The sequence below is a fragment of the Haliotis rufescens genome, unplaced genomic scaffold (genome assembly GCF_023055435.1).
Source record: "Haliotis rufescens isolate VD_foot unplaced genomic scaffold, xgHalRufe1.0.p SCAF_8, whole genome shotgun sequence".
NCBI lineage: Eukaryota > Metazoa > Mollusca > Gastropoda > Lepetellida > Haliotidae > Haliotis > Haliotis rufescens.
In genome coordinates this window covers 46722825-46749987 of record NW_025964372.1, presented here as the reverse complement: position 1 = coordinate 46749987, position 27163 = coordinate 46722825, and the positions used below count along the sequence as shown (strand labels likewise).

At 40.8% G+C, this 27163-nt stretch overlaps 2 protein-coding genes across 5 annotated transcripts; one reads left to right on the top strand and one right to left on the bottom strand.

Annotated features, from left to right (window-relative positions):
- Positions 1–576: 576 nt before the first annotated feature.
- LOC124126968 (histidine N-acetyltransferase-like) lies at positions 577–8933 on the bottom strand. Of its 3 annotated transcripts, none has more exons than XM_046490495.2 (4): positions 8833–8933; positions 4011–4211; positions 2955–3188; positions 577–1870 (listed from the first exon to the last, which is right to left on the bottom strand). In XM_046490495.2, exons 2-4 carry the CDS (start codon positions 4170–4172, stop codon positions 1337–1339), a joined length of 930 nt encoding a protein of 309 aa, XP_046346451.2. In that variant the 5' UTR covers positions 4173–4211; positions 8833–8933; the 3' UTR covers positions 577–1336. The 3 variants fall into 3 exon arrangements, with proteins under 3 accessions (XP_046346451.2, XP_046346452.2, XP_046346450.2); XM_046490496.2 differs by having other exon boundaries at positions 8843–8910; XM_046490494.2 differs by having other exon boundaries at positions 8823–8846.
- Positions 8934–20857: 11924 nt separating this feature from the next.
- On the top strand, positions 20858–26633 carry LOC124143617 (histidine N-acetyltransferase-like). 2 transcript variants are annotated; one of them, XM_048389343.1, is made up of 4 exons: positions 20858–20998; positions 23624–23812; positions 24100–24333; positions 24670–26633. In XM_048389343.1, exons 2-4 carry the CDS (start codon positions 23648–23650, stop codon positions 25189–25191), a joined length of 921 nt encoding a protein of 306 aa, XP_048245300.1. In that variant the 5' UTR covers positions 20858–20998; positions 23624–23647; the 3' UTR covers positions 25192–26633. The 2 variants fall into 2 exon arrangements, with proteins under 2 accessions (XP_048245300.1, XP_046368599.1); XM_046512643.2 differs by lacking the exon at positions 20858–20998 and adding an exon at positions 21948–22109.
- The last annotated feature ends 530 nt before the right edge of the window (positions 26634–27163 follow it).

Genomic DNA, 27163 nt, shown 5'->3' with positions numbered 1-27163 from the left:
CGCCTGTCACGTTTGTCAGTACTTTCAGAAAATGGCAATAATGCAATGATGCAATGAATACTTCAAAAAGTGTGATTTCTGGTATGATTTGATGATTAAAAGTGCATAATAAGCCTATCCTGTAAATTCCTCAAAATGTGTGTTTTCTGGTTTGTTCCACTTTAATGAAAGGTAACCATTGCTTGACTAACCAAACTTGACTTATCCTGGTATAAGCTGTCTAACAAATGGGATGTCTGACAATTGGGAGGTTACCGTACACATTAACATGTTACAATCTTCCTCCATCGTTACCATGCGTACTGATCAGCTCCATAGTGAAAGGGTGAGTTGGGTTTAACGCCGCTTTGAACAGTATTCCAATGATACGTTTATCACTTTGGTGAAACCCACGGGCAGGTGTATGGTGCTGACAAACCTAGAATGATCGGGGCGAACCGGGACTCGAAGCCACGATGATAGTCTTCTGAAGTGCCCAATGGACTCAACGCTGCACAGCGAATTGCAGCGCCGTAGATGACAGGTTGAGTGATCATAGAATAAACATAGAAGTCGGGAGCAGAAAGAAACCTTCAGAATCTTTATTAGATATGCGAGTTTGTGTTTGCTGCTCAGTCCGAAGAACAACGACAAGCACTAATTGATGTCGTGCAGTAAACATAAAGTAGAACGGTGCCCCATGCATAATACGCTAGGCTTAAAGACAGCGCCAATATAACTTAAATCATTTATCAATCTATAAAACATGGGGACATGTGGTACAACCAACAGAAACAGAAAAAAGACACCCGACTCGATTATTTACAGACCGCCGTCATATAGCTGGAATATTGCTGAGTGCGGCGTGAAACAACAAACAAACAAACAAAACTTCCGGCTACAGTTCGTTTGGCCTACAATGTTATCAAAAAAAGTTATGGACAAGTGATGTAAGGTTTGATCGCTTCGAAAAATTTCCTGGCATATGAAAGCATTACAAGAAGAGAGTTGAATATCTCTAAATACAATGGCATTTGATAACACGGTAACTGGATATAGCAACAAGCACTGATAGATATTGCAGCTCGCTTTCGCTCGGTCAGATATCATAGAAAGTCCACTCGTTTCGTTAAAATAGCATTTACCAAGAATGAGTGTAGTATTCTCTATGGCCCACTTACTGAAATAAAATTATTCATACAATATAACGCACTGATGCAAAGTTTTCCCAAAGCATACGGAATCTCTTCTTAAAGCAGAGCCCATTGCACAAAGCATAAGCATGTGGTTATGAATCACTATCAAATAGTGATAAAAGCAAGTGTTTTCAAAAACACCATCAGCCAGAGTAGGTTCATCATTTTATCACTTTAAACGTAGTTTCAAAGTTAATCTGGGTTGTCCATGAAAACTCGAAAGGTGGGAGGTTTAAAAGTGGGAGAACATTGACGGCGTTTTCCCTGAACCTCTCCTCTATACCCATCTGCAGGAATACGTAACCTTGCGTCAGGGTGGCCACGTGACTCATATGCCGTTTCACGTGATACGGAAAATCTGCGAAGTCATCTCCAAATATATCCATGCTGTACCGGAGGCCCAGTTCGCAGTTGATAGGCGTGCCAAACGTGAGTAATGTTGTTTCGCCTTTATTGCCTTTTGACCTCAGACACAGTGCTTCCGGCTCCAAGATGTACTTCATATTGCTGGGGAGGAAGCGAAGGGGTATCCAATCTATCACAATTTTATTCACTGGAAAAAGACTTTTGCGTGATCCTTCAGACCCAAAGAGGTCCAGTAGATCACTTGACGTCATTTCCTGCAAGACCGGATATGGTCCTTCTAGCTCACGAACATGTGTGTCTGACATCTTGAATCGACCATGAACCAGGCTCTGTGGATGTAATATACAATAGGTTTAGGGAGGACAGTGTTAGGTAATACAGTAAAGTTATGGTAATAGAAGTTTAAAACTACCTTCCGGCATCGATACCTACCACAAATCGAATTTAACAAGTACATCATGTGGTATTTGACGTCTCCACATCTCTGAATAGTATATTTTAATTATATTACGGCAAGCCAGCTTTCATGTTATTCCGGTTACAATTGTTTGCTATTTCAACGAAAAGAGAAGAGAAGATTAAGAAATGAGAAATGAGAACTTGTTATGAAGCCAAGGTATGGTTAACAAATCACAAATCGTGAAAAAAGTGGGACTAGAAATCTATCCGATGGAGCTTGACTTGACTGAGGGATGAAGAACTGCACACAAAGCCACTGAACCACACCTTACTCACATTTGTGGGTATTTTGCCTGTTATTTCATGGTCGTGCTCATTAATATTATTACCAGGAAGGTTCCACGCCATCAAGATACGAGGAGTGAGTGAGTGAGTTGGATTTTAACGCCGCTTTTAACAGTATTCCAGTTACATCACGGCGTGTCAGCTTAATGTGGGAGGAAAGTCCCAAGTGATGCAGGTCTAAGCTGTTTACCACTTCGGTGAAACCCCACGAGCACGGGTATGGTCCTGACAAACCTAGAAACATAATCGGGGCGAACCGGGATTCGAACCCACAATCATAGGTTTCTGGCGAATCGCGGCGCCTTGGACGACTGGGCCACCCTTGCCTTCCAGGATACGAGGAGACGCAATAAGCCAAGTCACAGAGCATCGTTGACTGCTGAGTGCGGCGTTGAACAACAAACAGACGTAGCCAAAGACACACGAATAAGAATACCTCGGGTCTATTAGTTTGCGTTTAAAGCATTGGACAAATGTAGTTTCGGGTCAAGATATGCTTGTATAAATTACAAGAAAACGTTATACATATAAGACCAAGTACATCAAAAAGACACTTACTGAACAATACGAACACAGTTTATGGTTCTACTCCGGTTTTGTAATAAAAAAATCCCATTGTTTTATGTTGCATGTTTGTCATCAGTAATCTCTACGGATTTTATAACTAACCTTCCTATTTAATTCTGTGTGATTTCTTAACAGGCGATCTTTATTAGCGTCGAAGTTGTGATTGTTGGTCGTCATCACGTCATATTTGATGGACGGTATATCCCCATACTGGACGTAGACGTATTTATTGAGTTTGCCGTAGATCCCTTGCCCTCGGAAACCTTCCTTCGTCCGGGCTCCTCTGATCATGAAGGTCTGCCCATCATCGATGATGAATGCTGAGCAAAGGGCAATCTGCAATGCAATGTTATAACTCCAAAGTTCTAGATTATTGCACTTATATGCGTGCGTGCGTGCTTGCGTGCGTGCTTGCGTGCGTGCGTGCTTGCGTGCGTGCGTGCGTGCGTGCGTGCGTGCATTCCAGTCCGGAATAAATATCAGTGTTTTAGTGATACCATACTTAGATACCATGCCACAGTTTAACATAAATACCCCACTCAGACACAGTATGCAGACTCCGAGCCGACCAGTCACATTATCCCCTTAATGCCTACTGCGGGACACACAATGTCTCATCTTATAACGTCTTTTGGTATGACGCGGCCGGGGAACGAACTACTGACATTCCGCTCTCCGAGCAGATGCTCTATCCATTAAACGGAAGCAGTCACATTTTTAACAAACATTATAATACCCTAATCATGTTTGCGTGTTAAAAGCCATACTAAACGATATTCCATCTCTTTGACATTAGTCTGTAAACAATTAATCAACTCTGGAACTGACAACCAGTGATTGATCTCCGACGCCGTCAGGGTAGATGACATGCCACCAACGAAATGACACAGCGTGACCACCCGATCCACTAAGTAGTATCTTACGAAAAGAATAGGTTGCTGGGGATCAATTTTGAACCGAAATTCCCACAGGGGACTCTAAGTGCAACTAGAAACAGTCAAACAATACCACCCTCCAAAACAGTATAATACCCGCCATTGGTACAAATAACCTCAGACACACTTCAGGCTAGCGTAGTAATGCTCATAAATATTGACGAATATAGAATAGAGTAAAGCAGTTTTCAGCGAAAAACGACTTTGTGGAACCTTTACTTACAATTTCATCTCCTATCACGTAGACGTATGATCTGTTGTTTGGGTCGTCGATGTATGTGTGGTAGCGATGCCCGAGATAGTCCATCCCCTGGTACACATCACCAATCTGCATCAACTCATCGAAGTCGTCGTGAGTGGCGCGACGAATTGAGTGAGCCGCCATTTTGAGTAAGGATCCAAGACGATTGTGTAATGTTGCCTTCTGATGAATAAAAAGAAGACCACTATAAGATCTACCAAGGTTTCATCAAAGAAAGAATAACATATACACTCATTGCGGGATATATGACTTTGATAGGTGTTGAGAATTAACTGTTACTTGAATGAAAGGTGGGTAACTCTTGTATCTGTCAGTGACGTTTGGCTTAATCGCTCATCTTAAAAAATACAGATTTTAGTACCGAAATAATGCAATTAATATTTTCATTAAATATGCATTCACCCCAGTACACGATAAGAATTACTTTGAATAATGATAAAGCATTGTTTTAAGAATAATGAAAGACACCAAACTCTGCCCAAACAGGTCCATGGTCCATCACTGTATGGAGCTCAGGGGTGTCAGCTTCACCAAAATATGATATTTCCTTACAGCTATTAATGAATGACTTGGTCTTCATTACACTTTGGCCTCAGAAGAATAGTTTTAGAGTTATATCCCCTTACTTCCTTGTAGCAGTTCATTCCTTATGCACCTCAAATGAATGGAATATGAACTCACTGTTTGGAAAATTATGCAGTTAATGTAGGATTTTAAATCATACCTTCACCACACATTATGGATATTTTTATCTACCAAACTTAATAAAATATAGTTACCATGTTTCATCAATGTGTGCATCCTCTCACCAAACCAGTTTCGACAAGGTGCAAGTTTTGAATATAAAACCGATGCGCTAATATTAAGATTGTATTTTAACATACTAATTGACATAATTATCATAAAATAGAAAGTAATCATCTCGATTTGTTTCAGACTGGTTTGAAGTGGGATAAAAGAATATGCTTGGTACTATTTACGTTACGGTTTATGAAATTGTAATTGATTTATGTCTATACATCATATATATGTTTGTAATGTTCGGCATAACATTTCAACATATTTTTGAAGGAAATGGCAATCAATTTACAGTGCATTTTTCATTCACTATTAATATGCCTGTTTTTAACAGAATCCTTCCATTGAAATGATTTATGTGTTTGTTTGCTCTTTAACGCCGCACTAAGCACTATTCCAGCTGTATGGATCTGGCCTCAAAATTCTCAAGTCTGGACCAGACAGTCCTGTGATTGACATCATGAGCATCGATCTACGAATTTGGGATACAATGACATGCAACAACCATGTCATTTATCCTGGCCACCCGATCCCTTTAGTCGCCTCTGATGAGCATGGGTTGCTGAAGATCAACTTTACCCTGGATTTGATATCACCATGACAACTTGAGATATATATTGGTAATCATCTAGTCAGCAAAATACAATGAACTTAGCTGCATGATGTAAATCTCGTAGTGTTTACACAGTATTTAGTTTTTGCAGACTGATGTCTGGATCTTCACCACAGCATGTTTAGGTTGTGTTACCGCTGATGTCAGTGATGAAATAAAAGATCACATCCAACATGTAGACCATGCCAAGTTCTATCACATCTTTATGCATACACTTGATTATTTCACGATAAAACATTCTTTTATCATAACGTCATTTCTGTGAATCGAATATGCGCTCTCAACTTGATGACGTCATATATTGGATGACACTATGTTTTAGAGGGAAGTGTCAAGTGAGTTGTTTCCCTTAGATGTAGCTGGGCTACACAGATAAAGGTAGTGGCAGAACGACCACACCCAAAAGTGGGAGACATGGCAATCTGTATTAGGAGAAATGGTACAGATAATCGACGTGAGGATCGTGAGAATATGCTGGAAGTACCAAACTTAGCCAACCTGTTCGTAAAATGGACTTGTTTGACATTTCTCAAGTCGGTTTCTGTTCAGGGAGTTATTATTATTAACATTGGGGTAAATATTTTTAAAGCTTGTACAGTTTATCAACATCCTTAAAGAGGCAGTTCATAATGTTGATAGCATATACAAGAAATAGACTGCTTGTACTCGTTGTTTATCTTATAATAAAGCACTGCTGCTCCCCTCATGGTTTGTTCATCCTGCATCTGCATCAACAGATACCCTAACATGAGTGAGTGAGTTTGGTTTTACGCCGCTTTTAGCAATATTCCAGCAAAAGCACGGCGGGGAAAACCAGAAATGGGCTTCACACATTGTACCCATGTCGGGATTCGAAACCGGTTCTTCGCGAACGCTTTAACCACTGGGCTACCCGCCCGCCCCCCTAACATGAAATTAATTCATTCTATGACCATATAGTTAATTTAAATAGCACAGACAGATGTGAAAGTTTCATTAACTGTTTGCCATGACAATCTGATTGTTAATGTAGTTGTAAGTGCATTTTCATATCTTCACAATTATGTATAATTTACACATCTATACTGAACAACAATAGTTCCTGTGACATTGAATTAGATTTAATGCAAAGTTATGTTTTTTTACCAAATCTGAAACAATTTCGGTTTGCAACAGATAAAAGACTCCTCTAAGTGTTCAAATGGTTTAATTTGCCATAATGACTTCAGCAAATGCGTGATTTCATAAAAAAACCCAACATGAACATGCCAAAATGTCAATTTACAAATCAATAGCGTGTGTGTCCACCTCGTGTTGTGATGCAAGCAACACAGCTTCGTCTCATGGAATGTACCAGGCGTCGCACAAACTCATGTGAGATATCTGTCCATATCTGCAGGAGCATGTTTCGAAGTTCCTGGAATGTCTGTGGAACACGTGGTTGACGTTGAAGGCGCCGATCCATCTCATCCCACATGTGCTAGATTGGTGAGAGATCAGGGGAGCGAGCCGGCAAGAGGATGACATTCACTTTGTTTTGTTGAAGAGAATCCTGCACAAGTCGATCAATATGAGCGCTGTCCGTTGAGATTTCCCTCTACCACTGTCAAACGGGTCCTCTGTCTTGCTGTAATCCCACCCCATACCATAACGATGCCGCCCCTAACCGATCTTCTTCCATGACACAATGTTGGACGTAACGTTCACCTTGACGTCGGTACACTCGAATCCGTCCATCGCTGTAGCTGCAGTGAAAACGAGACTCGTCAGTGAATAGAACTTGTTCCCACTGCATGGCCGTCCAGCGTAGATGCTGTCTGCACCACTGTAGACGTGCTTGGCGGTGGTTTCTTGTCCAAATGGGACGTCTGGCGACAATCCCTGCACATCTGAGGCGACGACGTACGGTTTGTGAAGATATTCGTCGAGGCCAGGGATGCTTCTTGCACTCACTATTGCTGGCTGAAATCGGTTTCGTAGGCGTGTTGTTCGAATCCATTTGTCTTGTCGATTATTGGTTATGCGTGGCCTGCCACTCCGAGGATGGTCTCTGACTGCACCAAATGTTGTTTCGGTTGAGTCAAATTGTCTTGCAACATCACTTTGACTCGATCCTGCTTTGGGCATGACAATGGCTCGCAGACGCTCATTTTCGGACTGGCGTGGCATTTCGTAATGATAATTGCGTAATTTTGTTGTTTTTCTGAGTGGTTGTTGTCAGCACGATGCCAAACAATGCATATGGATCCCGTTAACGCACATGTTTTTTATACGACGAGGAGCTCCGAGTGATCTAACATTCTTAAACAGTGTCCAACATTTATGGCATCTACAATGCTTAAAAACTTTCTTTTGTTAAATGTATTTTGAAAGATATTCGGGAACTCTGAGCGCACCCTTGAGAACACTGTGTGAGTCGGGCTTGCGTGTGAAGCGAGTTAAATGTGTAACCCGAGCCTTTGTGCACCTCGGACTTTACCAATATGGGTAATGGAATGCATGTCTCGGGGCAAGTATACCATTCATTTTGGACCAACTCGAACTCATTTATCAGTCAACTAAATATTACTTCCCTATATTGATGGGCCAAATATAGTCCTGATCAAGATAATAGTAATTTCTTTTCTATCTGTTCGTTTGGTTGATCACGATATGGCTGAAATATTGCCGATGTGACTTTAAATTAATTCACTCACTCGTTTGGTTGAACGAAAATCACAAGTACTGGTCAAATACTAGAATGCATAGAGTAACATATTGTATAAAAATTGCATAAAACACATTTCGCATTTCATAAAGGGAAAAACAATTGGTATTGATGTAAGTAAATATTTATACCCTTTCTCCCATGTCGCCGTGGCAAAAGACTACACTCGTTTTCCATCAGTGCGGACTTCGCGGGTTCAAATCCCGCTGGCGACAAAGATTTTCATGAAATTGTTCTATCACTAAGACAAATGATACGGGGAAAAAGAAGTTCCGCCATTGCCAAGTGGAGTTCAAATAACAATTCACTTAGTAACAATTCAGTTAGTTAGACCACGGTCAAAGATGTAAATAATCGCGTCCGGACCTGTCAAACCAATACAAGGAGCTGTGGACCAATTCTGACCCATCCTGAATAATCCAATGTGTTATCTCCATTGCGCCTTGATATTGACCAACTCGCTATCAGAGTTTTGAGCCCGATTGAAATGAGAGAAATTCTATGCTAAATCAGTGCAGTGGTGACGTCCCTTCCGAAACGAAGCTATGGTGGCGCATGTGTCAAGGGTATTTATTAGAGATACAATGCACTGGCTAATCTTGAGCGGGTCTGACCTGGAATCCCTACAGTATTCCGACCGTGACGCAAACATTTACAAAGCAGTACCTTACCGTACCTTACAATACCTTATATTACCGTTACATCCACTGTACGTGTGTCTATGGCGGCTCATCGACAGAGTAGGACACATACACAAATAGGCCTGGTCAAGGCGCACTGATGTCGTGTGTTTATACAGTGAGTCACGTGGTTACGGTTCTCCTGCATATTGACATTGTTCGTATATGTTGTTTCACAGTGATCTTGAAATGTCAGCACATTATTTATTACTTGTAATACGATATTCATCTTATATTACTGACTTATTGCATATATAGAGGTTATTATACGAGCTTGTGTGTCATACTGGTCTTACGAAACGAGTGTCAGAATTATTGTATTTGCCAAGCGAAAGCGAGTTTCGTTAAACCACCATGACAAACATGTGAGCGTAGTAATTTCTTTATTCGCCATTATTTCTTAATCCCTTTGAGCTCCCCTTTAGAGAAAAATTCCCTGATCACCACCGCTGTCCTAGAAAAACACAATTTGTCGAATGATTTCAACAACCTGACATCGTTCTGGTATGACGTCATTCCATCCTTACGTCACAATGAGATTCGAATCACGTCAACAATGCCGTCGGGATGACGGAAACAATGCGCGAGAATGGATACTGGCATTAGTGCACATACGATGTTTATGAACTCGGTTATTTCGAACCCTGTGGGTTATTCATCAAGCTATAGCACGCGTAAAATATGCAATAAACTTTGCAACAATGGCATAGCTCGGTGCAGCAGTAACAGTAAACAAAATTTCGATTATCTTATGTTCTAAACTTTCGAGCAAAAGAGAATACACCCATGTTTAGAAGGTGGCTAAAATGAAACAAACAAGAAATGGATATTCAATGGCGACGAATTTGATACGGGTATCAAAGGCGATATCACATGCTTTGTATCAATGAGGATCTATTAACGGGTGACGTGCACATGACGTCTCAAGGAACATATGGGTCGCGCTCTCACAGTACGCGTTTATGAGCAGAGTGAAGCAGCTACTGATCAGTGTGAGTTTGGTCACAGATACCAGACATTCTTACGAACGAACATGAACACGGCCATTTTTTATGCAAAATAACACATTGTCAGTTTCAAATTGGAAGTGACTGGTCCTGAGCAGCAAACAAATGCCTTCTGTTTCACTTTTCAGGCCAGCCGATTTCATCCAAGTGAATGACTATGCAGGGTTCCTGATCCTAACAACACACTGCACATAAACGCGATGCAGTGGTTGTTCAGATAGACTCTCTTTGAAAAAGGAGTCTTGTCCGATTTGATATGGCAATTTTAATTTGTTGACACTCATTTCTGTACCGTCCAGCAGTACAGAACCATCAACATTGACATTCAGATTATGACCTTGGCTTGTTTAAGAAAACTGTGGAAGGCTTTGTTTTCATCAGGAGTCTTGACATGCTTCACAAGAGGATCAAAAGACAAAGAAATAACAATTCTACCATGAAGAGCCTCTACGTTAATCAAACCACGGACTTTAGCATAGGTTTTCATATGATTATGGAATGGCTTTTGTCGTTTTTCAAGACACACACACGCACAGACTGAGGCACACACACAGGCACACACACAAACTAACACACAAACACTAACACATAAACACACTCTCACACACACTCTCTCACTAAGGCAAATACAGGCAAACACACTGGGGTTTAAGGCAAATACAGGGAAACGCAGGCAAATAAGGCAGACACTGAGGGATTAAGGCAAATAAAGCAAACTCTCGGGGGTTAAGGCAAATACAGGGGAAACTGGGGGATTAGGGCAAATACAGGCAAACACACTGGGGGTTAAGGCAAATAAGGCAAATTCTCGGGGGTTCAGGCAAATACAGGGAAAACTGGGTTATTAAGGCAAATACAGGCAAACACACTGGGGGTTAAGGCAAATACAGGCAAACACAGGCAAATAAGACAGACATTGAGGAAGTAAGGCAAATAAGGCAAACACTCGAGGGTTAAGGCAAATACATGGAAAAACTGGGGGATTAAGGCAAATACAGGCAAACACACTTGGGGTTAAGGCATATACAGGCAAACACTGATGGTTAAGGCAAATATATGGAAACACAGGGGGTTAAGGCAAATACAGGGAAACACACTGGGGATTATGGCAAATAAGGCAAACACTCGGGGGTTAAGGCAAATACAGGGAAAACTGGGGGATTAAGGCAAATACAGGCAAACACACTGGGGGTGAAGGCAAATACAGGCAAACACAGGCAAATAAGACAGACATTGAGGTATTAAGGCAAATAAGGCAAACACTCGGGGGTTAAGGCAAATACAGGGAAAAACTGGGGGATTAAGGCAAATACAGGCAAACAAAGTAGGGATTTTGGCAAAAAAGGCAAACACTCGGGGGTTAAGGCAAATACAGGGAAAACTGGGGGATTAAGGCAAATACAGGCAAACACACTGGGGGTTAAGGCAAATACAGGCAACCACAGGCAAATAAGGCAGACATTGAGGTATTAAGGCAAATAAGGCAAACACTCGGGGGTTTAGGCAAATACAGGGAAAAACTGGCGGATTAAGGCAAATACAGGCAAACACACTGGGGATTATGGCAAATAAGGCAAACACTCGGGGGGTTAAGGCAAATACAGGCAAACACAGGCAAATAAGGCAGACACTGGGGATTGAGGCAAATAAGGCAACACTAGGGAATTAAGGCAAATACAGGGACAAACTGTGGGATTAAGGCAAATACAGGCAAACACACTGGGGTTTAAGGCAAATACAGGGAAACACAGGCAAATAAGGCAGCCATTGGAGGATTAAGACAAATACGGACAACACTAGGGGATTAAGGCAAATACAGGCAAACACATTGGGATATTAAGGCAAACACACTCGGGGTTAAGGAAAACACGGGTAATACCAGGGGGTTAAGGCAAACACAGGCAAACATACTCAGGGTATTCAGACAAATACAGGCAAACACACTTGGGGTTAAGGTGAGGTGAGGGGAAATTGGGTTTAACGTCGCGTCCAAGATTATTGCACTTATATAGCGACGTGCATGCACGCGTGTGTGTGTGTGTGGCTGCTTGAACTAGTCCGGAGTGATGCCGATTTATAGTGCTAGCTCACTGAGATACCATGCCGCAGTTTAACATGAATACCCCACTCAGACACAGTATACTGACTCCGAGCCGACTAGTCCTTGTTTTAGCCCCTTAATGCCGAGCGCCAGACAGGGTAACAACAAGTACAATCTTTTAACGTCTTTTTGTATGACGCGGCCCGGGATCGAACCCTGGACCTTCCGCTCTCCGGGCGGACGCTCTATCACAAGACCACGGAGGCGGTCCTTGGGGTTAAGCCGATATACAGAAGGAAATAGTTAAACACTTGGCGCCAACTTGTTAAACAGTCCCTATCGCGTGACTTTCCATACTATTATGTTCCGTCAATGTTGAAATTATAGGAACATGCACGCAATAACTCATTGTATAAATATTATATCATAAATGATCATGGTGCTGACTGCATAATAGCTAATCGCTGTTGGCAAGTATGCTAGTGTTTCGATGTTAGATATGCCCAACGCTATTGAAAACATATTGTATACTAGTATATCGTCAACGATAATATATTAATCAAGTTGACAGAGAGTGGAATATATGAATCTATATAACCAATAGCTTTTACGATGCAATACATTTCAGGAAAGTAGAATTGTTGTTCAATGTTTAACAGTGAATTTAGTTCTCTAAAAGTTTAATGAGGTGAACAATCAATTACAAGCTGATGAATAACACACGTTTCGCTTCTGCATCAAACAATGCAGAAGTTGCACTCGAAAATCAAATCAACGAAACGAAACCTTTCGATGGATCTTTCATGGTAAAATAATCAACATTTGTTTGAGTGCACGTTGCCGTTTTACATACCATAGTGATATTATTTATCAATCTTTCACAGCAACACAATATCCAACAAGAATGAGTTCGAACACTGCTGTTCTCATTGTGTACCCTCCCGCTAAAAACATGATAAAATTATTAACACAAGCCTTATGTGGAACAGTAACATTAGCATATTAACACAAGCCTTATGTGGAACAGTATCATTAGCATATTAACACAAGCCTTATGTGGAACAGTAACATTAGCATATTAATACAAGCCTTATATTGGAACAGTAACATTAGCATATTAACACAAGCCTTATGTGGAACAGTAACATTAGCATATTAACACGAGCCTAATGTGGAACAGTAACATTAGCATATTAACACAAGCCTTATGTGGAACAGTAACATTAGCATATTAACACAAGCCTAATGTGGAACAGTATTATTAGCATATTAACACAAGCCTAATGTGGAACAGTAACATTAGCATATTAACACAAGCCTAATGTGGAACAGTATTATTAGCATATTAACACAAGCCTAATGTGGAACAGTATTATTAGCATATTAACACAAGCCTAATGTGGAACAGTAACATTAGCATATAACACAAGCCTAATGTGGAACAGTATTATTAGCATATTAACACAAGCCTTATGTGGAACAGTAACATTAGCATATTAACACAGGCCTTATATTGGAACAGTATTATTAGCATATTAACACAAGCCTTATGTGGAACAGTAACATTAGCATATTAACACAAGCCTTATGTGGAACAGTAACATTAGCATATTAACACAGGCCTTATATTGGAACAGTATTATTAGCATATTAACACAAGCCTTATGTGGAACAGTAACATTAGCATATTAACACAAGCCTTATGTGGAACAGTAACATTAGCATATTAACACAGGCCTTATATTGGAACAGTATTATTAGCATATTAACACAAGCCTTATGTGGAACAGTAACATTAGCATATTAACACGAGCCTAATGTGGAACAGTAACATCAGCATATTAACACAAGCCTTATGTGGAACAGTAACATTAGCATATTAACACAAGCCTTATGTGGAACAGTAACATTAGCATATTAACACAAGCCTTATGTGGAACAGTAACATTAGCATATTAACACAAGCCTTATGTGGAACTGTAATATTGGCTTACTAACAGAAGCCTAATATGTAATGGCAACATTAGCTTATTAATACAAGCCTAATGTGGAACGGTAACATTGGACATGATGACATACAGACACATTTTGACCTTGGCATGAGGAGAGAATATGATGTAAAATACAGCATGCATACGTTAATGTGTTAAATAACAGAAGATATTACAACGTTATAATACCATGTCGACAATATATTTTACATGTCGTGCCTAATACAGTAGAACACGGATATAGCGAACAAACGGTTACAACGAACTGTTAAAAAATCCCCGATTTACCTCCTGTATAAGTCATTGCTGCAATTACGTGTATGGTGTTTTATTTTATCCAAGATGGCGGACGTCTCAGAGTGAAAACATATATAACGAAGAACGGATATAACGAACTGATTTCTCTGGTCCCTTGGAGTTCGTTATATCCATGTTCTACTGTACTTTCTGTTAACATGAATGCTGTTTCCATGTACGTGAGTGCACAGCTACACACACATTTTTCATCAGTTGATGGTAAGCTCGCTATGAATAAACCTGTCACTTACACAAACATTTTAAATTACACAAAAATAACGATACATGTTAGAGAAAGATCCTTTAACTGGTCTCATACTATTTGCCGTGTGTTCCATTTAGGCCGGCGCGTGAAGGTAAACGCAGTTGAGTGTGCTATTAATGCTACATCTTACTCACAGGAGTGAGTGAGTAAGTGGTGCTTTAAGCCGCATCAGCAATATTCCAGCTATTCGCGGCTACATTACTCACAGGACAACGAACATGGAGGAGTAACGTAACATGTCCTGTAGATTGTCATCAGTATTGATATATGTAATGGTTTCATTGGAAGTCCAGTCGTCTAAGGCGCCGCGATTCGCTGTGCAGAGTTGCGTCCCTTGGGCACGCCCAAAACCTGTGATTGTGGGTTCGAATCCCGGGTCGCCCCGATTTTGTTTCTAGGTTTGTCAGCACCATACCCGTGCTCGTGGGGTTTCACCGAAGTGGTAAACGTCTGAGATCTGCATCACTTCGGGCTTTCCTCCCACATTAAGCTAACACGCAGCAATATAACTTAACTACTGTTCAAAGCGGCGTTAAACCCAACTCACTCACTTACTCACTTAACATCTGGGAGGTTTCCGACAGTAGGACAGTGGGTCAACTGGGGTCAACAAATGTATCCAGGTCACCCTGATGGATTGAGGAAAATAACAATGTCGGTATTATCAGTAAATGTCAAAATTATAAAGACAAGAAATGAAATGCTGAAAGAACAGATGTCGCTTTATGCCCTTTTGTTAAACTGGAGAAATCATGTAGTTACGACGTCCCTTCTTGCCACACTTAGGGTTCACGGGTGGCCCAGTCGCCTTGCGAGACGCGTCTCTAGGCATCTCTCGCAATCTGTAACTAATGACCGTTGGTTCGAATCTCAACTTGGCCCTGATTATGTTTCATGGAAAGTGAAAACGCCAAAGACCTGCATCACCCCGGGCTTCCCCCCAGGTGCAGATGGCAAGCCGTGGTAAAACTATAACATTGTAAAAAGCAGCGTCGAACCACACTCACTGATTTGTCACATATAAACACGCGTCTTATAACGTATACGTGCTTGATGACGTGGAGTAGACCCGTAACAACCGAACTAGTGAAAAAAAACATTGTCAACAATACGTATATGCATTACGGTAACATTCGGCACCAGTTCGGAGATAGCAGGGTCAGATAAATGCTTCAAACCATATCAAAATGAAAACACTCAATGCCATTGAGAAAGTGGTCAAATGTAACAAATGTTATATTTGGGATAACTCTTTCTTAATAGAGCCTCGGTTGCTAGGAAACCTTCTTGTGGGAGCCTCTGTGGCTGAGTGGGTTAGATCGCTGATTTTGTTTGCTGGCGATAAGGTGCCTCACTCTGGCAGTGTGGGTTAGAATCCCGGACGGGACGCAACCCCCCAAAAGTACGCGAATCTCTTCTGTTAAAGTGTTATCCCAAATATAACATTTGTTACATTTTAAAATGATACTAACGTATACATGTATGTCATCCTTTTACAAACAGTTAGTAATATATTTCTTGTCTACCACAATATCCTAAACTCTTGTCATGTGACGAAGAGCGGTGAGCTAGCCTAGTGGTTAAAGCGTTTGCTCGTCAAAACGAAGACCCGGGTTCGATCTCCCTCGTGGGTACAATGTGTGAAGCCCATTTCCGGTGTCCCTCATCGTGTTATTGCTGGAATATTGCTAAAAGCGGCGTACAACTACAATCACTTACTTAACTCATGTGACGAAGAGAAGACAACGGTATAAGGATCTATACCGAAACGTCGCATCATAGTAGAACTATCTTGCCTTTACTGTTACTTACCACCTTCAAAAAATGCCTATCAAACAGGTCAGATAGCAGTATAACTGGATTAATTGTGGGCTGGGTGATGGGATGGTAACTAATTAAAGTGAAGGGTCTGTCGTAGGGGTCTATACTTTCCTTGTCAGCTTCATGTATGAGAGAAAGACTATTAGCCATACATCAACAAGACATTTATTAACACATATATTTTCATCCTCGGCTGGATACGTACCTGTATCGTCTTGATTTAAGTCTCAATTTATCTAGTCACCATTTACCGACTTTGGTTAAGTGGAACATGTTTGTGTTAATATTGTTCCAAGTTCGTTGGAAGTCCTATATGTATTATGCATGTGTCTGTGAATCTGATTTACACATCTACATTCAATATATATTATTCATCTTATCCATATTCGTCTTATTTCCTAATGCTTTACAATGTACATGTATTGAAACATCGAACCCGGGTCTTCGGCGTGACGAGCGAACGCTTTAACCACTAGGCTACCCGACCGGCCCTGTGAGGCGATAGCTCATTTTATGTGTTTAGGCCTAAATGCGTTTAGATGGAACACACGAAATGTGTATTCCGTTTAGGAGATAAAAACATTCCTAATTTTGTTTAGATCTAAACGTGTCTTGTCTGTGTTAACATTCTAAACATATTTTTACAGTGCCGGTATCTGGAACCACATTGAGTTTCATCAAAGATGTAATTGTCTAAGGCCTGCGTCACTTCAGGCTTTACTCCCACACAAGCTGACATATCCTGACAGAACTGAAATATCCTTCAAAGCGACTTAAATACCACTCACTCCCTGCTACAGGTTGGATTCTGCAGTCCCACACTTATGGATTATGGTGCGACGTTCGTAATGCAAGCAAGCATATAAACGTAGTTTACTGCAACTATAAATAAATCTAAAATTCAATACATATGTCATATTTCACATCCCTGGAAAAGTTCCAATGAGCGTTAGATTGGTGACAGTTGTCTACCCACTATATGCGGTCTTGTTATATTCGGAGTCAGCTGGTACTTATTCCGGATAAAATATAGTGCATAATATATATATACTGCAGATACAGTCACTCTTGGATTCTAAAGAATCATGCGAAAGGCTGTTTCCAGGTGACAAGATGACAGTATCGTGTCTTCCTCTTGGTGAGTGAGTGAGTGAGTATGGTTTTACGCCGCTTTTAGCAATATTCCAGCAATATCACGGCGGGGACACCAGAAATGGGCTTCACACATTGTACCCATGTCGGGAATCGAACCCGGGTCTTCGGCGTGACGAGCGAACGCTTTAACCACTAGGCTACCCGACCGCCCCTCTTCCTCTTGGTCTCTTGCCTGCCAACATGAAGTACAGGAAGACGCCCAACACATTTGCACTTAGGTCAAGGGCTGATAACACCCACGTGACTCTCCTTACAGTTGGATCATCTGCAGAATGTCAACTGGGCCTGAGATGCACGTGTGACGTTTCCGGAAATGACGCCACACCCCAACGTCACCATGTAGTTAGCCAGTCGTACAACGTCTGACTCATTATTGAGACCAGACTTCGCGATATTGCTGACGATATCATGACAGATGTAGGTGTTCCTTTTCACGATCTTAAGGGCAAAATGACGATACTTCTTGAGAAACCGTTTGAGTGAGTTGGATGTATACGAAAGATCATTTTAACATACATTTTAGCCAATGAAATGCGAAGGAATCACTTGCAATCATTATGTATTTATGTTTACATACACTGTAGCTAGAATATTGATCACTGCAGCGTAAAACAAGCTTGCGTTATTTTCAACTTGAAATATTTACCGAAGACCTAAACATGCAGAATCAGTGTATTGTTGAGAAAGAGTTCATCTGATGAGAATATTTAGCTGAGGGCTGTAGAACGTTTGTGGTAATATTCGAGTTATTTAGCTGTAGGCCTCTCAATTGTTTCTGTGTACTTTATGTTGTATCAACATGTATATCTTTCATCAGTTGGTCATGATGTAAAAGTACATTTTAAAAGCATTTCAATTTATGATAGTTGAACAAAATCTGGTCATGTTTTTTTTTTGTATTTATGTGCTTGTCTTCTTTAAGTCCTTGCACCTGTTCGCCTTGATGCACTTCAGCCAACAAGCTCAAAAAACATTTGTTGGCAGCCTCAGGAAATCGAGAACTCCTTTTTTGATGAGCTTCTTCCAAGTCTTCCAGTCCGGAATTCTTCTAAGCTCTTATTCTCGAGATGGCAGAAGAGGACAACCGTCAAGACCTTACAGGTATGTATCCCTCTCGTTCCAGAGATTCACATGTGGCCAAATTCAGCACAGAATCTCGAGAAAACGTGATTCCTTATATCGTTCATCAAGGACAACCAGATCAGATATCATCACAAATATAAAATCTGCATCTAGAGAAATTCAAGTACCCAGATGAATTATTGAAGGGGGAGGGGAGAATAGGACTCTTATACCAAACCTGGTAAAGAAAACCCCTCAGAGTCGTAAAGGGTTCTCAGATAGAATTTATCCAAGACCGAATTATGACATTTCACACCCTCATCGCAAATAAATCATTCTCATGACAATCTAGCTGTCCTGAACGAGGAGATTAAAAGAGTATCACTGAAAGGGTCGATAGCAGAGGTGTCTCAGGGTATGAATCTGGTGGCTTTCGTATCGCAGTTCATGAGTCCTAGGTTCGCAGTTCTCCGAAAAACGACGGAGACCAATAATCAATCTGAAGAAACGGAATACGTGTATCCCTTGTGAACATTTCAAGATCGAAAGCCTCTCGACCCTGAAAGACATCAACCTTAGCTCCACATTGAAAACATTGTATGTTTATCCCCTAATTATACCTCACTTGACCCATTTGAAGCATGAGCACATGAAGGCATCGCTGTCCCTTCTACTTCGTTGTATTCATGAACGTAAAGGTCCGGGGTGGAAAAAGTCGTCTATGCTTGTTGTAAGAAGCAACTAACGGGATCGGGTGGTCAGGCTCGCTGACTTGGTTGATGCATGTCAACGTATCACAATTACGTGGATCGATGCTCATGATGTCAATCACTGGATTGTTTGGTCCAGACTCGATTGTTTACAGACCAGCGTCATATAGCTGGAGTATTGCTGAGTGCGTCGTTAAAGAACAAACAAACAAAGATGAACTTATCGTTTCACTACACTGCATGGATCGATACTCATGATATCAATCACTGGATTGTTTGGTCCAGACTCGATATATATATATATCTATGTATGTATGTATATATAGAGGTTATCACGCGAGTGTGTTTGGGGATGGTAAATATCCTGTATTAGGAATAAACATTGTATTTAGCGAGCCTTGGTAAATATCCTGTATTAGGAATAAACATTCAGCGAGCCTTGGCGGTAAATATCCTGTATTAGGAATAAACATTGTATTTAGCGAGCCTTGGCGAGCTAAATACATAGTGTTTATTCCTAATACAGGATATTTACCATCCCCAAACACACAAGCGTGATAACCTCTTGATCATATAATGTCATTCTTTAATTTTGTGCTTGAAAATCGCTTTCCCTCCCTCACAAACATTACCTAAACATTGCGAGTTTTCCTGGAACGCGCGCATTAATATTTATAACGTCACAGGGTGAGTGATGTGTCAGTCGGACAGTGACAGTAGAAAATATAGTTCAAACTGAAATATGTTTCTTTTACAGTGGCGAAGCAAAATATACGCATAACAACAAAAAAATTACTTGCATTTCGCGGCAATCCATCGGTCTGTCCGCTGGAGTAACTGCCCTTTGTCAAAGGGAAGCTACTCTAACCCTAGTCTATGAGACGTCATGGCCACGATCAGACGTTGTTGACAATCGGCCTGTCCTGTCAAAACGTTAGAAGTGCAATCAGATGTACACACAGCGACAAAACGAAACAAGGTAGCAATTCAAAATATATTTCGGCCAAATCCAACTATTTTAATTTGTGGAAAAGGTTTCAAGCCGCAGAGGTCTACAAGCACAGATATGGCTACTGATCCCGCTTGGCTAGGGCTAGTGCCCTCGCAAAATTGTTTTAAAATTTATATCTCCAAAGTTGCCAAAACTTATAAAATGCCTTAGCGACGTCACATTTAGACACTGATTTTAAGTATATTAGACTGTTCTTTTGCTTATGATAGCAATTATCTCTGTAGTTTATCCAGATTCCCGATGGTTATTTCTGACTCGATTGCCGAATGACAAGAGCGACGCCATGTTTGTTTATAAACATAAAAAAGTAGACCCTACTTGACCTTTGATATTTGCATCTCTATCCGCATATGACCCCAACGGATATCGTTTTTATCCGTTGGCTTTATCCTGCCGAGAAACCTACCCATTATATGATAAATATATATATCAAGTTGAATTAAAAAAGCAGTTATTTCCAATACTGTGCTACATAAATTGTGTTTGGCACAATATTCTTGCCACCCCTGTAAACATAACCGTTCCGAGGTCGTGCTCGGGTATGGTGCTGACAAACCTGGAAACATAATCCGGGATTCGAACCCGCAAGGGACGCAACCCTGCAGATTGAGTAGCGGCGCCTACGACGACTGGGACACTAGGCGATCTGAGGCATTCTACGACCTGATTTTCCACTTATCTACATCTACTTCTCAAGTGCGGATTGATGTCTATCTGCAAACATCGCATTCCTGCCAGCTTCCAACACTATTCTGGATTCAACAACGGAGACGTTTCAATAAATGCGATTGTGACAAAATTCTGAAAACTCGTGAGTGTTCTTACATTAATTCCCGGGCATGCTACTGCCACCTTTTGACTCATAATGTTGCCTTCCTTGTTTGGAAACATAAAATTGTGAGTTTCACAATAATCTATTGATCATTCATTGCTCTTTTGTTGTCATTTAGCAATGTCACCATTTTGTTCTGTACGTACAGATTTATGGGTTGACCTTTGCTTTTGAGTCTGGAAATCACCTCGTGTCAGTGTTAGCAGATATGTGTCGACCTACATATAACATTTATGTTTGACCCCTGTAACGTTACACTGTTATACTTATACAAGGCGATATTGTCATGTGACACGTTATGTTGACCTGTTGATACAGTAGTATTAAAGACCATTGCATTTTGACTGACACATTGGGCATATTCCCACGTGGGGTTTCCGGAACAGTATATGATCCCATCAACTTATGCTTGCAGTACAAGGCGACTCGAGTGGTCAGGCTCGCTGACTAGCTTTTGGTTCATCTCATGTCGTTCAACCCATGGTGAACGGAACGTCCCGAAAAATCATTGATTTCTCCATATGATATAAATTGGCCGCCGTCATATAACTGGATTTGTGTGCGGCGTTAGACAATAAGACAACGAATAAAATATGTCTAAAACGAGTTAGTTGACTTTGAAAATAGCTGCTTTGAAAAATATCTGTGTTTTTATACAACATGTCGATCTTATGTATGAAGAAAGCGCACAGTGACGGGAAGTTTTAGACCTTAACCGTGAATTTACATTTACCACAATGGTGACACCCAGGCGATAGGTAATACTTGACCAAATATAAAATAAAGAAACGGACTATACCGAGTATACACCGTTCATTGTAACTGCCAAATCCAATGCGGACTCATGTTGTTCTGTTGAATATAAGCTCTCTGTAAATAAGCCTGACGCTTAAGCACCGTCTCAGACGCCTTTAATACGTGTGCAGGTGTAAGGCTTGCTCATATGCGTTAGACATACGATAGCACCCTCATGAGCTTGTTCGACCTACTTTAATGCGTTATATATACGATATCGCCCTCATGAGCAGAGACGGGTGCTAAATTCAGGCAAAGGAGTTACAGACCTAGTCCAAGCTGACGCTAGTTACAGGTGAGTGTGTTATTAATGATTCATCTCACTCACAGGTCCAACGGAATCAGTGAGTATATTTTCCAGTAGGTTAACTGTTGGTTGTCATCTTAATGACACGAGTGTATTTATCGCGTGATATGCCAAAGGAGGGGCATGGGCCCTTTAATATTATCTATAATAGAAACACAGATGAAATGTGATTAAATGACCGAGGATGTGCAGTAAAAGTTGGGAAAGACAAGGTTCCCGCTAAGAAGCAGGTAACACCGGAAAGGTTCTCACTGAAAAGCAGGTAGCCTTAGCGCGAGTATTAATTTGGAAGCAGGTAAGTTTGTTACCAGCAGGGTAGCCCACAATTACCATGCACATTGTTTATTGTTGAGACATGAATTTGTAAGGCATGTTTATTAACATATATTAGAATAGTTTAACGTTATAATCTACATATATACAAGCACCCTGAAATCCTATTTATTTACATATTTTCAAGCACTGTTGAACCATTTTTTTTACATATGTACATATACTGAACAACAAAAGTTCCTGTGACATTGAATAAGATTTAATGCAAAGTTATGTTTTTTACCAAATCTGAAACAATTTCGGTTTGCAGCAGATAAAAGACTCCCCTAAGTGCTCAAAAGGTTTTGCCATACTGACTTCAGAAAATGAGTGATTTCATAAAAAACACGAACATGAATCCTGCACAAGTCGAGCAATATGAGGCCGGGCGTTGTCATGTTGAAATGTAATGCCTGGGCTAGACGACGCAAAAACTGTAGAACAGCAGGGCCGATGATCTCGTCGCGGTAGTGCTGTCCATTGAGATTTCCCTCTTCCACTATCAAACGGGTCCTCTGTCTTCCTGTAATCCCAACCAATAAAATAAGGCTGCCGCCCCGAACCGATCTTCTTCCATGACACTATCGACGTGTACACTCGAATCCGTCTGTCGCTGTGGCTGAGGTGAAAACGAGACTCGTCAGTGAATAGAACTTGACGCTGTCTGAACCACTGTAGACGTGCTTGACGGTGGTTTCCTGTGATGATCACTTGCATGATCAAGGTGTTAGGATCTACACCAAAACGTCGCACTAATTGTAATAAAGAAAATGTTCATCCATAGAACTTGTCTTTCTTTATCACACCAACTTCTAAATGCCACTCAAAGAAGTGATTGTTTCTTGGTTTGTCGGCAACATATTTTGCTTGCAAGTTTCACTGAAGTTGGTAAATAACTAAAACCTGCATCACTTCGGGCTTTCCTCCCGCATCCAAAATACACACTGTGCTAAACAGAAATACTGTTCAAAGTTTAATCAAATATGACCACTCACTTGTCACATATGAACATGCATCTACCAACCACGAATTAACCTATATGTCTGCCATGTAAAACTGTTCAATGAATGAAGTAACTCAACTTGTATTCCTTGTGAAAGACCAAACAAACAATTGATCAATAATGTATTAATTATGGACAGATTAATGTTTATTATTTTAATTAAACTCATTTTTTGATTATTCACCAGGTGTCTCGAACCACATTTGATCCAATGATGTCCAACCACCAAATACGCCGCGCTACCGCGGATGATTTCCAAGCGGTCATGGATTTTGGGGATGTCATTTTCGGACTTGACTACCTTCCACAGCTTTACCACAGCTTCATTGACGACCCCAACGCCAGATCATACGTATACATCGTCGGCGAGGAGATCGTTAGTAGTCCTACTTCTTGATCATTGAGCTTAACTCTACTTTTGTTCAGTAAAGGGGCCGGCTCAAAGTATTATATTCAACTAAACCTGTTGATTACATTTTAGTGCAAAAGCTGTGATGTGTGAAGGTCTTTCGACCTTTACCATCGGATGAAGCCAGGCATTGTATTGATATCTAATTTCGTCAAAAAGGTTTGACTGCACATCAAACAATACTAAAACAGACTAAATTGGCGCCATGCCCAGATGCGAGCCTCACTCACTCACTCACTCACTCACTGCTGTAGGTTGGATTCTGCAGTCCCCACCTTATCGACGATGGGGCGACGTTTCTTATGCGGGCAAGCAGGGTTAAGGATGGCTTCCGGGGTCAAGGTATTTATGGCCTGCTTCTGAAGCATGTGCATGAAGATTTCAAAGGTACAGACACCATCAAATACGACGTCATGTGCGTTAACGATATCAACTATGGGGCCAAGAAGGAAAGCCTGAATAGAACACATACGGTAATCTCACAGAAGGTATGTATTGAAATATACACTGCAGAACCGTTAATAGCCAAACACAATGTATGACATAATAACAATGCTTGTAGGTTACTAAATGTGAGAATAACTAAGTGACAAAAGGTCAATAGCACCTGCAGTTGTATGCTTGTTGTCGTGAGAGGCGACAAACTAGATTCAGTAGTAAGGGCTCCGTGAAACGGTTGATAGGTGTCACGTGCCCCACGGCGTTGATCGTTGCTCGCAACTAGATATTCTGTTCCAGCCTTATTTTTGGAATAGTACTGAGTGCGGCTTTGTAAAACAACTAATCAGAATCCGCTAAAACGTTGCTTGCTTCTGTCATTCCAGGCAACCCTATATTACCAAGCCAAGTTAGCAGATGTGACGCTGCCAATGATGTCTACTGACGATCGCCCAGAAGCATTTACAACTGCAGATATGAAGTCACTCTTGGATTCAAAAGAATCACGTGAAAGTCTGTTTCCAGATGGCAGGATGATGGTGGCGATGCTACCTCTTGGACTACTCCCTGCCAACTTGAAGTACATGATGCCACCAAACTCATTTGCGCTTCAGTCAAGGGCAGACAACACCCACGTGTCACTTCTTTCAGTTGGGACATCTGTAGAATGCCAAAGGGGTCTGAGATACATGTGTGACGTTTTCGGAAGTGACGCCACATCATTACGTCACCATCTAGTATGCCACTTGTACAACGCACGTAGTCTGACGCAGGATCTCGTAATATTTGAGATCATCATTGAGACCAGCTTCTCTGATAGTGCTGACGACATCATGAAGGATGCGGGTGTTCCTTTCCTAGACCTAAAGAAGAAAAGGATGATACTTCTTGAGAAATTGTTTGAGTGAGTTGCATCTATAATATAGATAATTTCATCCTATATGTTGTAGACATTTCATCTTAACCAGACGTACACTACAGACTTCAGTATTTTTGCTACCTGTTCAAGCTACCTATAATTAAGTGCGATAGGATCACATCACAAAAGACGTGTCTGTGATTTCGGGACCATTCTTCAAAGGATCATCTCCCGTTAAACACCATATTACGAATTTGTTATGAGTGTTGGAATGTTTTTTTCATGATTGTGAAAGATATAGGTTCCTATTAATGTTAGCTTCACTGGTGTTGTAGTCGTGGAATCAACTGTACCAGGGATTTGCTTCTGAGATTTGAAACCTCTGGCTGATCAACCACAATGGAATATCTTCAACAATTTATGTAAGACTGCCGTTTTATTCCGCAATCAACAGTATGCCAGCGGCTTGTCAAAAACAGGCACTGGACAAGACAACCAGTGATAAATATTCAAGTCTCAGTGAAGAGACAAATGTAGTGGGTTTGAATGACTCCAAAAACGACTGCCAGTTAACCTGGCTGCCAATTAACCTGGGTCCGATGCCCCTTAAGAAGGGTGTCCGTGTCGCTCTTAACCGTTGTCGGCGCTCAGAGATAGCCTCGTGCACATTCAACTAGGGTATTTGGTAATGCTTGCAACCGCTCATGTCATTCATATGTCATAGCTGGAATAGTGCTCACTAGTGTGCAAAACTCATCCAATATACTTGCAGGATTGCTTGGTTATAAGGCAGCGATAACTGGTCGTTTTTAACAGTTTATATAACCTGGGCCTAGATTTTCAAAACAATCTTAGACCTAAACTTTTCTTAAAGGAAATCGAAGACCGTCGTAGTATATTTTGGAAACTATCGTAGCTCTTAGATATCGTAAAATTGACGTAAATCTAAGATAGCTCTATACTTGATGATGGTTTATTTTATGTTCATGCTAGGTGGCGGTGTATCGATATTTTTTTCAAACCAATAACACGCATTTCGTTGACACATTGACATTTCGTTTAGTTAAACTGTGCGATTCAAATCGACGCTTCGAAAACACAAAGAACGCATAAAGGATTCCATGTCAGAAATGATGTTATTCGCGATCGCGATCTTCACAACTATGGAGTCGATAGCCTAAAATACGATTTCTATCTGATATGAGTATAGTCTGAGTGTCAAACAGACTATATTTTCGAAATTCGATATGTTCTTTTATTCAACTTAACTTGAAAGGGATTGGTAAACAGGCCTTAGGTGTACGCCGTCATATTGCATTTGTGTCTTTATTTTCGCATTTAAGAGAAGTAAATCAATCTACATAAATGACGAGTTGCAAAACCATAAGTGTTTAAAATCGTGTTGGAATTTGAATTGTTACGTATCTGCAGTGTATATATGTATTACATTGGCAAGAATAACACATACGATAAAATATTTGTACGATAAAAGATGTGTATCTGTTTTATAAAGTGCATTTCTATCTGAAGGGTAACAGCCAAAGAAATGACCGTTTGCAATGCTGCTCGACAAGCCAAACGTCATCGCACTGCGTTCGGGAATAGATTTCACACATTTAGATTGTAGTTATTTCGCTCCCCTGCAAGATTTTATAGACAAATCAGGTTGAAAGCTCTACTTCATTTATAAGTATCAAAGAGGATACCATTATCTGAATGTTCACGTTTAACTGGCGGTGTGTCCCCAAATAGTCTCTTTTGGGAACGAAATCAAGTGTGTTGCTTTCATATCTTGAAAAGGTGCACCCCCGTCATCTGTCTGGACACACTAAACTGTGACTGGGAAGACAGGACCTCTTCCATGGGTTTCTTTGAAAGGCACTTAAAAGAGGTATACAAACGTTGTGAACGTTCTGGTGCCCTTAATAAAGAAGTTGGCATCCATAAATTCTCTTCCTTACGTCCATGTTGTCTAGGACACTTGATCATCAACAAATGAACATGTTTCATCCCCTAATTGA